The sequence below is a fragment of the Amblyomma maculatum genome, unplaced genomic scaffold, assembly GCF_055883805.1.
Source record: "Amblyomma maculatum isolate TAMU_Amacu unplaced genomic scaffold, ASM5588380v1 scaffold_15, whole genome shotgun sequence".
NCBI lineage: Eukaryota > Metazoa > Arthropoda > Arachnida > Ixodida > Ixodidae > Amblyomma > Amblyomma maculatum.
In genome coordinates, this window is record NW_028146740.1 from 10,967,709 (window position 1) to 10,983,938 (window position 16,230).

At 45.5% G+C, this 16,230-nt stretch overlaps 1 protein-coding gene and 1 long non-coding RNA gene across 11 annotated transcripts in view; both read left to right on the top strand.

Moving 5' to 3' along the window:
• aop (ETS variant transcription factor anterior open) overlaps window positions 1-7,538 on the top strand; it is a 219,031-nt gene extending 211,493 nt beyond the window's left edge. For all 9 annotated transcript variants that reach the window (XM_084586220.1, XM_084586218.1, XM_084586226.1 and 6 more), the window contains one exon: window positions 3,155-7,538. In XM_084586220.1, the coding sequence (XP_084442346.1) occupies window positions 3,155-3,326 (172 nt within the window). In that variant the 3' untranslated portion in view covers window positions 3,327-7,538. The remainder of the gene's footprint in view (window positions 1-3,154) is intronic.
• A 6,901-nt stretch (window positions 7,539-14,439) lies between these two features.
• LOC146172033 (uncharacterized) lies at window positions 14,440-16,014 on the top strand. Of its 2 annotated transcripts, XR_014702643.1 has the most exons (3): window positions 14,440-14,653; window positions 14,735-14,908; window positions 15,007-16,014. It is a non-coding gene; the product is annotated as an uncharacterized LOC146172033 (long non-coding RNA). The 2 variants fall into 2 exon arrangements; XR_014702642.1 differs by having other exon boundaries at window positions 14,735-16,014.
• Window positions 16,015-16,230: the final 216 nt, after the last annotated feature.

A 16,230-nucleotide genomic window follows, 5' to 3' on the forward strand; every position in this document is an offset into this window, starting at 1 on the left:
ATTATCGACGAATATTGAACATCTGATCTGAAAAAAAAAATAAGAGATTAAAATTTTTCATAGAAACAATTGTCTGCTTCAGAGTTCACATGGTATTTGCAAATAAAATTAAGAAAGATATGTCTACCATGCTGAAAAACCCAGTACAAACTGATACAGGATTTTGTATACAAATTTTTTTGTACAGGAAGGATCTGCATAAAACTGGGTGGAGTCATTTTGGTGCTCATAGAGTGCATTCGTCAAGTGAGCCTTCGAAGGGCCGGGAAACGTATCCAAATTAGCAGTGAGCCCAAATGATTATATTGGCCTGAAAAAAACTGTTTGCATTAATTTTATCTGATGAACACAGTGGTGGATATGAGTGAGAATGCATCAAGCGGTTTGCACACACTATTGGGGAGGCCCTTTTTGCAGTGCGACGCAGTGTTCACAAAATGGTTTTTGAGGATACTTGAGTACATGTGGTCAAGTATTGGGATGAAGCACACAGTGTGGGGAAACTGCGGTGAATTCGAAAATGTTCTGTGTATTTGGTAATCTTTGAATATTCTAAATGTCTGTACAAATAGAAATCAAATAATTGTATTCAAAACTTAGAACAATTACACTCCTGCTTGCGACTCATTGCTGCATAAAATCTCTTCATTTGGTCGACACATCTTTGTTCACTGCAGCAATTTCACCAATGATTGTGTGAGAAGACTAGGCCACTGGTATTTTCAAATCGCCATTCATTACTGGCACTCAAATTTTGGACTGCCATTTGCTGAACTGTCTCTTGTGCTTTCAGGGACCACTTATCATAAAGTAGGCATAGACTACATAAAAAAATTAGGTTTAGCTTGACTACGCATGGATGTACATGCACAAGTAATATTTATCTTTTTCTACCCTGCCACGGTGGTGCAGCAGTTAGGGTGCTCGGCATCTGTACTCAAGGATGTGGGCCAAATCCTGGCCACGGGGGGTCACTTTTCGATGGAGGCGAAAAACAAAGTGCCCGTGAGCTGTGCAATGGCAGTGCACATTAAAGAACCCCAGGTGGTCGAAATTTCCGGAGCCCTCCACTACGGCATCCATCACAGCCTAAGTTGCTTTGGGACTGTGCATGTGAAGAAAGCGGCTGCCAAGATGGCACAGTGTGTTGAGTGCAATGGCCAGCAAGGCCTGAATTCGGAGTCCAGTGGCAGTAGTGAGCTTTGTTCTGGCGGTTTCCACCTTGGTGAAATGCAATGTGGTAATTTTTGTGTGCATTGTCCTCATATGGTGTTGTCTTCGTGAGCATTTGGCTTGAAGCAAAGGTCAAGACAGCCTCTTGAATCACAGCTTTTATTTCTCTATTCGGGACAGTGTTGACCTTTGCTTGTCGGCAGCTGCTGTTTTTAAACAGCCCACTTTGAGAGTGCTTTGCGGGGATTCCTTGACATGTGTCTCTCTGGTCATTACAACTGTCAAGGAAAAGGAAGTCCTTCTTTATATTTTGCCACAACACATAGTTCACCTGTTGTTACTGCCCAAATAATGGCTGTTAGTCGTGATGATGGCGGACCAATATCGACAGCTGTAGCTTCGCTTGCTGCCCACACTGTCGGCTGGTCGGACATTCTCGATGTCCCACTACTTGAGCTGCTTTAGCCTTAAAAACTATCGCACACTCTGTGGAGCCGATGTCGCTGTAGTTCAAGTGGGCTGCACAAACTTTGTTGTCAAGCTTGCCAGTGCAAATGAAATGGTGGCTGTGGTCAGCTTTCATTTCGGCTGCAGCTAGAGTGCACCAGTCGCCGCATGCCAGCAGTCATGGAATGCATGTTTACATCATGACTTGCATCATTTTTCTGTATGGTGCCATAAGGGAAAGCTGAGCTTGAATTACTGTGGGGGAAAAAAAAAGTCCTTTAAATTTCGAATTGAAACATCTTGGCAATAAGTGTGTTTTTTGCTGCCAGATAAGAGACAACAAAGTCTTCAATGCCATATTATCAGTTTTCGCTCACGTAAAAACTGTGATAAAGATGAAGGTAGTGCTAATACTTGGACGAAGACAGAAGAAAGAAAATAGACAAGTGCTTCTACCAACTGTTTATTGCGGTGTGAACGCAAGGCATATAAAGGAAAATATGAGCACACCCAGAGAGTACAGGCACACACGCAACTGCAACTGATTAGGGCAAAAAAGAAGAAAGGCTGTCTTCATCCAAGCGCTAATTTCATCTTTATTATGCAGAATCAACTAGGCTAACAATATGCACTCGTGTAAAAGCTATGGTGCGCCATGATCCCCTTGCCATTGTTGTGTAAATCAGAGCATATTGCAAGAGCACTTTCAAAGGAGCTTTTGTGTGTGTGTCACATGTCCAATAACCTGCGGTGTGTCTTTTTGCATAAGCGCCAGCAAAAGTGGGAGTTCTCTTTCTAGACTCCTCAACTAGCCTAGGCATCTAACAACCCTGTGCTGTTGATATATGGTTGGAAGCAACACAGTTTAGTTTTGCATGTTTGCTCAGCTACATCAACGATGCTGTGTGCATGAGGCCCTTGTTATGCGACATTGTGGCTCATTTTGTACTGCAAGAGCTGTTCTTGCCACTCGTAGTAAATTAACTGGGCCAATCTGCCCCTCTTGGAAACTGAGCCATGACAGAGTGTGCTTGAGTACTCAAGGGCGAGATTGGGCGAGAGGAAAAGAATGCCTTGGCACACTGGAAGCCACTCAAATTGCTGATGGTCAAGTAAATTGGCCCTGCTTTGGCGTTGTTGCACCGCGGGGCACCATTTTTTTAGACGTGCTGTGAGGTGCTAGTAGTTGAATCTTGCCTGGTTGAGCAGCATCTGGGAATGTCGCTGTAATGCATCTGAATGCAGACAGACTGGAAGATTTGTTGAGGAAAATGTAACAGCATAAATGAACAGTTGACTCGGCATTGATGCAAATAGGTATGCGTGTTTGATGTTGCTACGATAAATAAGTTGGTGATGTCTCTGTGATATATAAGTTGGGAACTGTTATTTCATCAGGCATGTTAGTAACTCACAAGCAGAAATGAAAATTGTTCACATTTTACCAGGATGATAAGCGAGGCATTAGAAATTTCACCAGCCACTGCACTTTGAGTGATTGGTGTTTACACTTCCTTGTTTCTCCACAAACCAGGTTTCTACGACCACCGACGGAGCTGCGATATTGTAAACAGCGGTCCCTGTTGGACCGGACCGTGTCTGCCGATGCTGCTGCAACCCGCGAGGGAGAGGAGGAAGAGGCCTCAAGTGCTCTGGATATGAGCATCAAAGAAGAGTGCCTTTCACCCTGCCTGGAGAACGACTGACCCTGTGTGCCTTCGTTCTCTCTATCTCGGTACCTGCTGTGGTGGAGCAGAAATGGAGTCTGCTTTGCCACCATGGGGCAAACCTTGGTGCCTGTTGTTTGTTTTTAGGTTGTTTTTCTACTTTTAGCCAAGATGACAAGTGGCAGGTGATAATTTTCTGGGTGGTGGGATCAGCGATGATCCTCGCTGTCCGCTAGGCCGTGGATGTGTGCAAAGCATTGGAGGTCCCTACAACGCACTCAGGTGACATGCATCTTCCCATGATTGATGCCCCTGGGAAGGAGCAGCATGCAAGTATTTTCCGGTGTAGCATCCTTTATCACAAACTCGACTTTGTTTTTCGCGTTGCCGAGTGCCCTGCATCGTGTGCCCTTCAGTACACAGCCAGCAACCACCGACAACTTGTGGTGCCTCACCGGTGTGTAACAAGGCACTCACAGTGGATGGTGCTCAGTGTGACAGGAGCACTCTGTGCTGCAACCATGAACCGTCCTCTGACTTGTCGAACAAATACCGGGGGACATATCACGTGTGTTTGCGTGCGCAGACACTGCACAGTGCCTTTAAGAGCCATGCCATTGTGGACGCTGCATTCATTATGCCATGTCGTAACATTTTGTGTGCGACAAGCATGACCTTTGTGCGAGTGTTCAAGATGGCCGTTTTCCACTATGCACTTTTTTTTTTGGCTCCTGCATTGGTATGTCGTGCTTCAAGCCGGCTTGTTAGCCAACATTTTTTTAAATGTAGATTTACTCTTCAAATGCACTGATCTCAATGGCATTAGTTTGCTGCTTCAATGAAAAACTGAGATGTAATTAGGGTTACACATTGTGCCATTTGATTATAGTGATTATTCCTTTATACCCTGACAAACCAACTTGAGTGGTTGGATGCATCATGATCGTTCCAGCTGAAATTAAACATACGAGTTGTTGGAAATTGGGTTGCTATGTATTGGTTTGAATTTTGGTGCTTGTGAGCTTTTAGCCATGTTTTTCTGTTTTGTTTGTTTTTACTTTCCTGAAGTACTGTCATATCATTCTGAAAGCTATTTCTCATATTGTTTCGCATCGTCATCGTCTGTTGATGCTTGCTGTTTAGACATCACTGCTCAAGATACTGACAACAAATTACGCAGCACAGCTGTAAGCACAGTAATTGTACGCCCTTGTCACTCGTTTATAGATCTTCAGAGTAACCTCTTGTTTTTGCCCTCTCTTTTTTTTGGCATTTAAAGTGTTTCGATGCAACATCTATGCACAAGTTGAAGGCTTAATATGACAAAAAAAAAGTGTAGCATGTCTCATGCAGTACATCTTGCATCCAAATATGGTCAATGTGCGCACACTTTGTTATGCATTTCTGTTTTGTACTCTATTCGTCATGATGGCATCACCTTACGAGCAAACAGATGGAAGATGCATTCTTTTATTGTAAATTATCAAACACAGAGTTACTCGACCACCTTGATTGGGCCTTCCTGCTCTGTGGCACTGGAAATGCTGAATTCGCTCAACATCCCTTAATTTCCAGCTGTCCGCTATTCACCCTATAGCTTTCTTCCATCTTTTCTCGCATGTTATTTTCACACCCTTAGTTGGGTATTTCCTAGAGCACCAGGCTGCTTGGCCTTCATCATCATCTAATGTCCAACATGTCTTCCATGTGTAGCTCCATTTTCTGGGTCCTCACGGCAGAAGGGTGGCTGTCACATATTGAACATTTGTGCAGTGTGGCTTTTTTCTTTAATGGCTTGAAGCTGTAGCATGATGGAAAATATTGGAGAAGTACAGCCTGGTTTGTGTCATAGCACATCATTGCAGCTTTGTGTCACTGTGCACATTTGTGCGTATTTTTTTTAAGCATCCAGGAATAATGCTATTTCTAAGGGACAGAAATATCAGTGCAGGGGTTTTCATTTAGCATGATATATGTGTGATGGCATGCTTTGAAATTCAGTTCTACAGTCATACTTTACATGACCTCTGGGCATGTCACCATTCTCATAATAAATGCTTAAAGGGACCCATTATAGACAATTTGAAGTTGGCCTGCTTCAATGGGATACCACATTCTGTCGAGAAAGAGACTTAACTGAAAATGACACATGTATAAGTTGAAAAGACCAAACCTTGATGTAAAGGTTGAGTGCAACTGCTTTAATTCGAAGGTGCTGGGAAAAGTGTCGGAGTTATCCGCAGATTGAATGATCAGTAATGGTTAAAGGACTGCAAAATATCACTGATATAAGTAATTTAACTGGTGAAAAACGGCCTTCTTTTGAGACAAAACCTGCACAACAGTGATTTTTTGCTGTCACATCAAATGTTCAGTATGTGCACACAATCTAACCAGAACTGTTCCAAACCAAATCGTTAAGGGTTCCATGTCTTCATCCACGATGTGACATGGTAGCTCGTGGAGCTGTGGTACATCAAGAACCTCTGCCACACAAAGTGTGAATGGCATGGGACGAGCAGGGTTCCAGCTCAATGAATGGATGGAATCAAGAATAAAATATCTGTCACCTCTGGAACAGCGAGATTCTAAGGAAAACCAGCAATGCCCTGGCAAGCGCTTGGTAACAAGCCTGGTTACGTTGGCTGGCTGGGGAAACTTAGGGAACTACATGATCAAACTATTGTTTTGGTAATGGTATTATTACATATATGCAGTCGCAGAAGGAAGAAGAGGAAGATCACCAACAGAGACGGAAGACAAAGTGATAGCGGTGCTAGGAGAAGGTTGGCGCTGCTGTGTTTCTGTGTGTTGTGTCATCAGCTGCTGTACTTCTCGGACTAACCTTGCCACGCATCATCTTGGTGGAGGTGACTAAAGATCCCCGTATGCACAGACAAGTCTATTTAAGCAACCAAAAGCTGGATTTGCGTAGTGGCCGCCACCTAGCCCGGATCACAACGTCAACAACGGCCACTATGACCTCTGAGGCAGCCCCTACCACCATGTTCTACACGGATGGGCAAACAAACCATTCCTAGAATGCTATTTGGCCGTTTACTTTCTATACCTATCATGCACTGATATGGCCGGCAGCCTGTCTGAATGCAAGCCCACCTGCGTTTGAATTTAGGACTGTCCATGACTCAAGGCAGAAAGCTGGACTAGTTGGTGTGTCATCATAAATAAAAAGACTAGCGCATATAACACAGACATAGTCATGCTGTCTTCTCCTATGTATGTGTTATATGCGCTAGTCTTTTTATTATTGTCCATGCACACGTTTAGGCCAGGATGACACCGGCAGTGTACAAAGTTACGGCGGCTGAATTAATCACTGCCTACTCCTCCCTGGCTTTATTCTAATGTAGTCTGCAATGCAGTTTCCTAGTAGGAAGCTGTCAGGAACAGCCGCTCACAGCAGCGTATGTGACAATGCCACGGTAGATTGGTGGTGCTGCCCTCGCATTACTTGACACAACTGTAATCACTGCGGTGGTGCCATAGCAGACCTCAACATGAGCAGTTGCAGAAACTTGGTTAATGTTGCACTCAACAGTGATGAAGGTGGCATCTTGGCAGACTAGGCCGTATGCGCAGCTGAACGTCCAGCTCTGAAAAGACCAGGATGAGAAAGTCGCCCATACTTCCGAATGCCAGAAGCAATAGGCAGACAGATGTTCTGGCTGGCCCTTTGAGAGCCATCGTAGCCAGTATTGTTTCTTTATTCAGAGATGCTTTGCCCAAAGATGTTTACCAAGGGGGGTTGAAGCACGAAAAAAAAGAAGCAGATCTTAGTGCAGCATACGTGGTTAAAAGGCAAACAACTCCACTCTTGCAATTCTCGCAAAAAAGGAATTAGCGTGAAGATTCATCCAATATTGTATTTAGGTGTCATGATCTGCTTTTTTAGGTATACTATAGTGCTGTTGCTTAACAAGTGTCCCTGTAATGCAGTCTTGTTACATATCTAAAATAACAAGTTCAAGCACAGTTTTCATCGGTGAGAAGAGAGTGCTTCCCATTGCACCTCACTTTTCATTTTCTCCCCAATTGCTTATAGCAGCCTTCAGCGAACTTTGCCACTTTCTTTTGTATACTTTTGATCTGGTCAGTCAAAGTTTCGTGATGAGGAAACACAGCAAGCATACTCCAGGATTGATTGAAAAAATGGAACAGCGTTTTTCAGAGCAAGACGTGAGGACTTCAGATTTCATTGAATAAAATTTTGTGCTTTGGCTGCATTTGCAATGACAATATTGCAATGACAATCAATATTGACATTGTCTTTCCAGGAACAATCATTCGAAAATGTCACATGCAAATTTTTATACATAAATTGCCATTTATTTTTCCGGAATAAGCCTTGTTATGCCATTTGTAATTTTTCTTCGGTGCTGCATCGCATTCAATCCCAGGGGATGATCACTTAGTCACTTTTGGTACTAACGGCAAGAGTTTGAGTCTAGTGGTAGTAACGGCAAAAAAGAATGTTCCATTTCTCAAGGGCAATTTCCCACACTATAATTTAGTCTTGATGCCCAAAAACTATCAACTTAACGAGATAGAGCCAAGCAATCTAACTGCACATAATTATTTTGTGCATTGCGGGACCTGTTAGATAGTGGCACAAACAAAAAAAAGATGCTAAAAGAGTACTTTAAAAAGCGACAAAGCAGGATCTTCTGCCCGCATAAAAAATCGTTACTTTGTTTCAAAATGCTTTAAATAAGCAGACCACATCAATCGATCTTCTGTGCTGAAGTGCAGCAGAGCACATTTTTACGTGTGTAAAAAATGGTCCCATGCAAACTACAGTAAAATACCACTTGAACGAACTTCATTTAAACGAAGTATTCAGTAGTATGAACTTTTTTTAAACCCCCCACCGTAGCGCCATTAAACCCAATGCAAACGGCCTTCAGTTCAACGCAGTTCAGTACAGTGCGCATTTCAGTTCTACGAACTGTTTCCAAGGCGCCATCCCATGCCTCCTAGGTCATACTAAGGACTTCAGCAAGTACAACCCGCCCTTTTTCCATGCTTTTTTACGTTGAGTGCCGCGCAGACCGCACTCTATTACCGCGTTACGAAAAGTGGACATTTAGCTTTGAACTGGATTGGCTACCTATAAGAAAGTTCATAGCAAGCCGAAATTGCTGGCTGCTCTTTTTTACATTTAGCATAGTGTTCTAGAATCCGCCTTTTGCGCGAGTTTTCTGCGCATGCGCGAAGTCGTAGCGGCGACCGATGGAAACACATTGAGCGGCGTCGGCGGTGTTTCTCGGCGCCGCCAGTGCACGGGGGCTGGCGGCACCGGGCGGCACGGTGGCCGTCACAGGCTTGGCAAAGCGATGCCAACCACATCTGCCGCGTACGGTTGCCACTCTCTAAGCGCGCCAAGATGCAAGACGCGGTTTTTCAGGTTTCCTTCGCCGAGCCGCGGCCAACAGGGCCACCAAGCGTCAAGATGTGAATGGCCGACCTTAGCTACCTACTGCGTACTCTCGACTGTGCGAAAAACACTTCGTTACAGGTATGTATGCATCTAAAGGAAATGTGCATAATGAAAAGTATCTACCGGAGTTTGCACCAAGCCTGTAACCCACCAGTGATAGCCGCAATGAGCATTTGTTCGGCGCGTCTGATGGCGATGTTTTTTGTCGTTTGTTTTCTTTATGTGCGAAGGGGCCGGGTAGCGCAGATATCACAGGTGGCTGTGTGCGCTAGACCGTAATATTTAGCATGTTTTATCGCGACTGCCGCCTGACTAAAAAGAAAAGAAAAATTGGGCGTTTGTTGTGATGCACCGTCGTTCGCGAACCGAGTGGTTGAGCTGGTCATGAGGCTCGCGAACGGCAGTGCATTAAAACGCCGTACTTCTTTTTTTTCTTGTTAGGCAGTCACGATAAAACATGCTAAATATTACGGCCTAGCGCACAGAGCCGCCTGTGATATCTAAGCTACCTAGCCCTTTCGCACATAAAGAAAAGAAAGGACAAAATACATCGCCTTCAGGCCCCGGCGCAGCTAAAGCAATCAGTCGCACCAAAAAAATCCTCATTGCAGCTATCCCTGGTGCGCTGGTGAAAACTCCGGTAGGTACTTTTCATCATGCATATTTCGTTTAGATGCATACATGTAGTATCTGTGTTTTTGCCGCTCGGAGCATATGACGCACTTGACACTCTTGCACAACCCACAGTATTTTTTTTTAATTGAACGCTCGCCTTCGTGCACGCCAAAGCATCCGGATTTTGTTCCTTTGGTGTACGCAATCAGATGCACTTCGTTGGGGAGCTTAATAATCGTCGTCTACGTCCAACCGTTTGCAACGGCAAGGAAACCGCCCGGCACAAATGAGTCTCCTGGAGGGTTCATGCTCGTTCACTTGTAGAGTGGACCGCTCTGGACGTAGAACAGGGTTGGTTCCTGACCGAGATGCGCATCCGATATGTAGGAGATTCGCATGTGTCACCAAGTTGTTGATTCCGCAGAAATCGCGGCGGAGGCAGAAATGAACGTTGGAGATCCTTTCACAACCGAATGACCATTCTCTGCGCACCGAGAACCTTTTCACCAAGCTGCGACCACATCCGTTCTGACTCCTGAGGCTAGAAACCGGCTACAGCTCTGAATCATCCATTGCTAGAAAAATGCAGCGCGTTTCCTGCAGGTGTGCATTCCGGCCGGGACAATGCCCTTTTCACGGAGTGTGTATATGTGCCTCTCTGCCGATCTTCGTGGATGAAATCCTGTAGCTGCACGGTTGTAGGTGACGCGAGGAGGAAGCGACGCCCATTGCACCATGCCGGCGCCGCGGTGACCGCATTCCCAGTCAAAAAAATTCAATGGGTCCAATTGGGAATTTCCCAATTGAAATGAATTGGTCAAAAACCAATTGTGTTTTCGCCACCCATTGGGCCTAACCATTTGATATGAATTGGTGCTCCCAATTGGGAATAATTGGTCACCCATGAAGACCAAATGGTTTCCCAATTGAACTCAAATGGTATACCCATTGAGCCCAAGTGGTTTGAACTCACATAGCTGAAGAAAAAAAAAAAAAGAATGGAGATGCAATTTCAATGTTTTCTGTCTAGAAGTTATAGGGGAGCCGATTTTTAGACAAGTGGAGTGAAATTACAATTTTTAACAGAAATCATGGGAGACAAGCAAGCATTACACACGCGGAACTAACACAGATTCAATGTACATATCCACAGGTTGCAGACTTATATATGCCATTCTTTGAACAGTGCTGCTGGGACCAGTGACACATCTTTGTTATTCAGAGTTAACTTATTTAATTATGCCTTAAGTTACAGTGAACATGATATAATCAATTAATAAGATTAAGCGGCATATACTTTTTATAAGAACTTAAAATTTTCACTCTTGTCTCTTTATACAGGTATGTATATCTGTGCACATCTCAGTCAAGGATGTCACTGACTTGACTTTCCCCAATTGGGAATGTTTGCTTAGGACCAATTAGAGCCAATGGGAGGCCCAGTTGGAAGCCCAATTCGTTTCAAATGGTCGTCCCATTTGGGAGCGAAGGAATCCCAATTGGGATTGAAGTAACCCATTGGGCTTCCCATTAGCCCAATGGGTTTATTCAATCCCCCCGTTGGTTTCTTCAGTCCCAATTGGGACGCCCAATTGGTTTCTTCATTCCCAATTGGGAGTCATGAAACCAATGGGTGTCCCAATTGGGAGTGAAGAAACCAACTGGGCTTCCCAATTGGGAGTGAAGAAACCAGTTGGGTTGGACAGTACCCATTGGACAAACCATTTGGGATTGGCAGAACCAATTCAATCTGACTGGCCTTCCCAATTGGACCCATTGATTTTTTTTTGACTGGGTTGTGCTCGGTAACTCAAGACACCCCGCGCATATGCGCCGCTCAAAGTCACAGGAGACGATTCCACCTAGCTCTGCAGCATCAACAAACCCCTGGCTGCTTTGCCCTTTGAGATCCCCCTCTCTCTCTCTCTCTCTGCCCCCACGCTCTCCGAACACGGCCCGCGCTACACGCTCTTACAATACGAAGATAGTGCATGCGTACGTGCGTTATGAGTGGATTGTGAAAACGCTGTACCTTCCCCCATACTGCGTGAACATGATATGCTGCAATCACTGTCACTACTTTTCGCTCCGAGGCCCAAAAAGGGGGGAAGCTTTCGCTTTCTACCAGCGTTGGCGTGGCCATTTCGTACGGTGCGCTTTCGCGTCGTCTGCTACACTGCCGCTCAATGTGTTTCCCGCCCGCTCCCGCATGATGGCGCCACATATTCGCGCAAAAGGCGGCGCGCGGCAATGGGAGCGACAGGAGCGACGTGGTCGCCGGAGCGATGAAAAGCGTAGGTGGCGCTGTCAGCCCACGGCCGGTCTCGAGGGAGAGCGCGTTTCTCTCTTCTCTTACGGCCTCTCCAATGGGGTCTGTTTCCACCGCCCTCCGCGCCTCGGTGGGGTCGCCACCGCCCCACTGCTGCTCCTCCGCTACAGCCGTTCACGCGCAAGGGAAACGCGCGCTCGCTCTTCGCTCCGCCCGCATCGGTTGCAACCGGCAGGTCCTGATGTTTCACCCCTTATGGCTTATAGGAAGAAGCCGTAATCAGCGTGATTTATCGTGCATGAGCAATAAAATAGTCAATAATGCGCGTGCGCGCGAGAGCGCGCCTTCGTCAGTGCTGTCGCGCACGGTCGAATGAAGTTTCGGGTGCACTTACACTTTTTGCCCCTAAATTTTTCACAAAACTATATGTACCATTTTATGCAGTGTGCCTTTGAAAGCTGTAAGCAGGTATAGCGCGACCTGACGCTAGTGCATGGCAAACTGTTCGGTGGATATTCCAAGTATTCTTTCAACCGCTGCCGTTTTCGTTTAGAGCAAAAGAGGCACTGACGAAAATTCATAGCACGTCTCAGATTCAGAGTAAGGAACAAAAGTTTACGCATACAGTTAAAATTTCAGTTGTCTAGTGATGTGGGCTGTTCTAGCTTCGTTTAAAACAAATCAGTAGGTTGAAAGACAGCAGATGTATACGTACAGTCTCGCGACTGACGCACACGTAGACAGATCAAAGAAATGGGCATAAACAGATATGCATAATTGAAAAGAGTAGGTTGAAAGACAGCAGATGTATACGTCGTCTCGCGACTGGCGCACACGTAGACAGTCGTAGTCAGTTTAATATCAGTGATAAAAAAACAACATTTAATCAAGGAAATGGGCATAAACAGATATACATAATTGATAAGAGCAGCAAGCAATAAAAAAATTCTCCTTCAAAGTTAACACATTGCACTCATTCATCAAAACGGTACATGCGGCTAGAAAATTAAAGTCTCAAAATCTTTCTGGACGGTTTGTGCACATAATTAAGGAGCTGGCCTTTCGTTCCTGTCTGTCACCTTCTTAGCATAATTGACAAGAAGGAGTCTGAGAAATTTCTCACGTATTAAAGAAGCGGACCTTGGCTATTGTCAGTGCCTTCCGGGCAACTCAGCAAAGGTGAGTTCTCAAGTGCTGGCTGGATTAAGATTTGAAGGACTTCAAGGACATTTGTGTATGGTAGGTGCACGACAGCTTTTTCAAAAAAACACACAACCTTGTCCAAGAGAGCTACAAACTCTGGTTTTGGATAATGCAGTCCGCTAGAATCTTGTCCTCGCAGAATAGTGTACATGGGGCTGCTTCTTTCGCTGGTTTCAAGAAGGATAGCACAAGCGTCACACCCGAAGTCACTGATTACCTTAACAATCTATCCAACGTGACGTAAGCTAAACCAGAATACGTGACAGCTAGTGCGTAATGGGATGACAGGAGATACCATCACTTCTTTCAGTTCCTCGGTTACTGATTGCGGCAGAACTGAAATAATTTCGTCGGTGTCGACACTAGGTGCCTGGGCGCGCAATACAGCGCGACATACAACTCCTATAGTCACCTCTAAATAAATAGCACAGAGAAAAGCTTTTATATCCATTATTGAGGAGTGACCCTTGAGTAACAGTGGCGAATGTGTAATAAGAAAGCATTCTACCAAAATAATGGGGCTGCGATTGCTCTCTAAGGCAGGCATTACTGCTCAGATAATTACAAGGAACTATTAGTCCAAAAACATACTAGAAAAAGAAAGAAAATATCGCTAAGAATTAGTGCTTGAAATAGATTTCCTGTTTTTTCACGAAATAATCATGATATCACGTAAACATTTCTTAAACCAACGTTTATTTGCAAAATTGAAATAATGTTTATAATACAACATAAAACATTTGCTGGTCTATAAATTATAGCAAAATTGAAAACAAAACTTAAAAGCGTTAACTCTGACGTTATACTACTAATACTTTATGTCATGTAAGCATTGTGCAACTTACCATTACATTTTTATAAAATTATTTTCATCTTCGGTGTTACCTCGATGGTTTCTCATCTAGCGCTGAAAGACGGTTTTGCCATTGTTGCTGTTATGTTTGCCTTGAAGAAGCTTCGATGTGATCACTGCTCATTCACTTTTTTTATTCATTTTCTTGTACAGGCTTGCGCAAAAATTCAGATTAAAATGAACAAAAATAGATACCATGCCGCAATACATGTCATATGCTTGTCGAGCGTTTGCTGAGCGACAGTGTTTTTTAATATAAAGACTCCATTCACGTGTGTAGCACGCTGACAGGATGCCGCTGCAGCATCTACCTTCTGTAATCTTTCATTTAGGGGCTGCACTCACCACGAAACCCGCGGGCGACAGCGCGAAACCAGGCAAAAGCCACCCGCCGCCACTGAAGCAGATGCGGAGCGAACAGTGAGCAGGTCGCGCCCCTTGCGGCGGCGGAGAGCGTGACTCAAGGAGAAAAGTTCCCATTGTTCACGCGGCGATTGAGAAGGCCGTAAGAAAGAGCGCGCGCTCTCTCCCTCGAGACCGGCCGTGGTCAGCCGTAGGAGTGCATCACTAGCGCGCGCGCCGCAGAGGAAAGAAGCGTTTAGGGGTAGATCGGCTGGAAACGCTGATTGGTGGACACGCCGCGGCCTGGCGTGACGTTTTTTGCGTCGGGCTGAATGCTTAACCGGACGTGACGTAGTCAAAAACTGGGTTTGCTTGTTTTTTTTCGTCCCTAGACGCTCTAGGGAATCGCTAGGAGCCCCCGCTCTGGCAACGCGCGCGATTCCGGCATTCGGTTCGTGGATCTCGCTGCTGCATGACACCGGCGCGTTCGGTCACCGAGGTGCTCGACGATGGCGGGCCTGCGCGTTTACGTCAACGCGCTTTCGGCACGCCGATCCGTGCTGTACGTTGGGCGGAATGACGTTGATAATGGCGACGACCTGCGGGAGATCGCAAGCACCGTCAAGGTAAGTATAAATTGCGCAGAATTCTCTCATTTTGCTTATTTATAAGTACTGTGTCGCTTGTCTCTCCCCACGTGCTTCCAGGACCTCGTGCAGCAGCAGCTCGTGGCATGGACGCTCCTCGTGTTCAAAAAAAAAAAAAAAATCGGCCACGGCTATGGAGACCTCCACGAAAACATCCGCCGTCGGCAACTAAGCGCTGCCTGACTGCTATGCTGAGGCGCACGTCTGCCGTGCACATTCTCAACCCTGATTGAGGTACAAGAACGCAGATTTCTTTGTCGAAGGTTTTGTAATATGTTGCGCATTCATCAAATCGCTATGTTCATAATGCAACTTTTTCTACTCTTTTACAGCACCGTTTCCTGTATGCTGCGAAGAGACCGAGGATTTTCTTTGTACGCAGCAGCCCATGTCAGGGATCGCGGCATCGATCAGCTCTCCAAGATCATCGCCGCAACCCTCGTAAATGTCTACAGTAGAAGCATCGCGATAGCATCCAGGGCAGCATATAACCATGGCACTGTGTACGACGTAGTGCACCGCTGTTGACGGTGCACGGCAAAGGGCCACGGACGAGTGCAGGGCGTTGTGTTCGCCACGCCGTCACGTCGCTGCGCATCCAAACGGCCCTTTTCAGGGCCGCCCCAATGTTTCTTGGCAGACCGCAGACCTGCACCTCCCGTACTCCTCTTCCCTCTCTACGTTGCACGTGGCTTCGTATCAATCGTCGCGGCCACCAAAATAACTTGCGTGCTAGGCCTCTTTACCAGGCTATACGTAAATACACGCATGCTTAATCGTGTCAAATTTGATTTAATAAAGTGCTACAGTGCTTATTACCTGCTTCCCTCACGCATTCTTCCGAGTCTTCGTGCAGCAGCTGCAGAACACGTGGCAAGCGTCACTCTACTGCCGCGACGAACGCTAACTAAGCCCACACAACAGGCTTAACAGCTAGAGTATTCTGCGGCTTTGTTCAGCGATGTTAATGGAAGTATCGACATTTTATATAACAACTGCATAATCGTCTTGAATATTGCTTCATAAAGTACTGTACTGCTTAATTCTCACTTACCTCGTGCATTCCACAGCTGCTGCAGCTAGCACTTGGCCAGCGTCGTTCTCTCCAGTGCTGCAGAGACGACAAACTAGGCCTCGCGATAGGCTACAATATACACCGCGGCTTTGTGCCGCTGTGTATTTTTTTTTTTTATAAATGCATCACATTTCGAAGGTTATAGTCGCCATCCAAGGATCACTTAACTCGAGAGCACGGGAAAAGGCAGAAGTGTATGCACCTGGATTCGATGCCATGTACAACGCCGTTTTTTCTTTTCTTTTTTTTTTCACGAAAGCATCCTACGCGCTAGGCGTCCTAGACAAGGTTCAAGTGCAGTGTGCCTTTGTATAGTAACCATGTATGGGGTGAGCAATTGCCATGTTTTCAGTTCACTTTTGTTGGCTGTTTCTTAAATAAAAATGGTCTCTGTGTCTGTCACTGTGTCTAAAGAGCTGCTCTAGCCGAACCACGTACGCAGCGATGGATTGCACCGCGGCAGTATGGCTTTGTTCCAAGT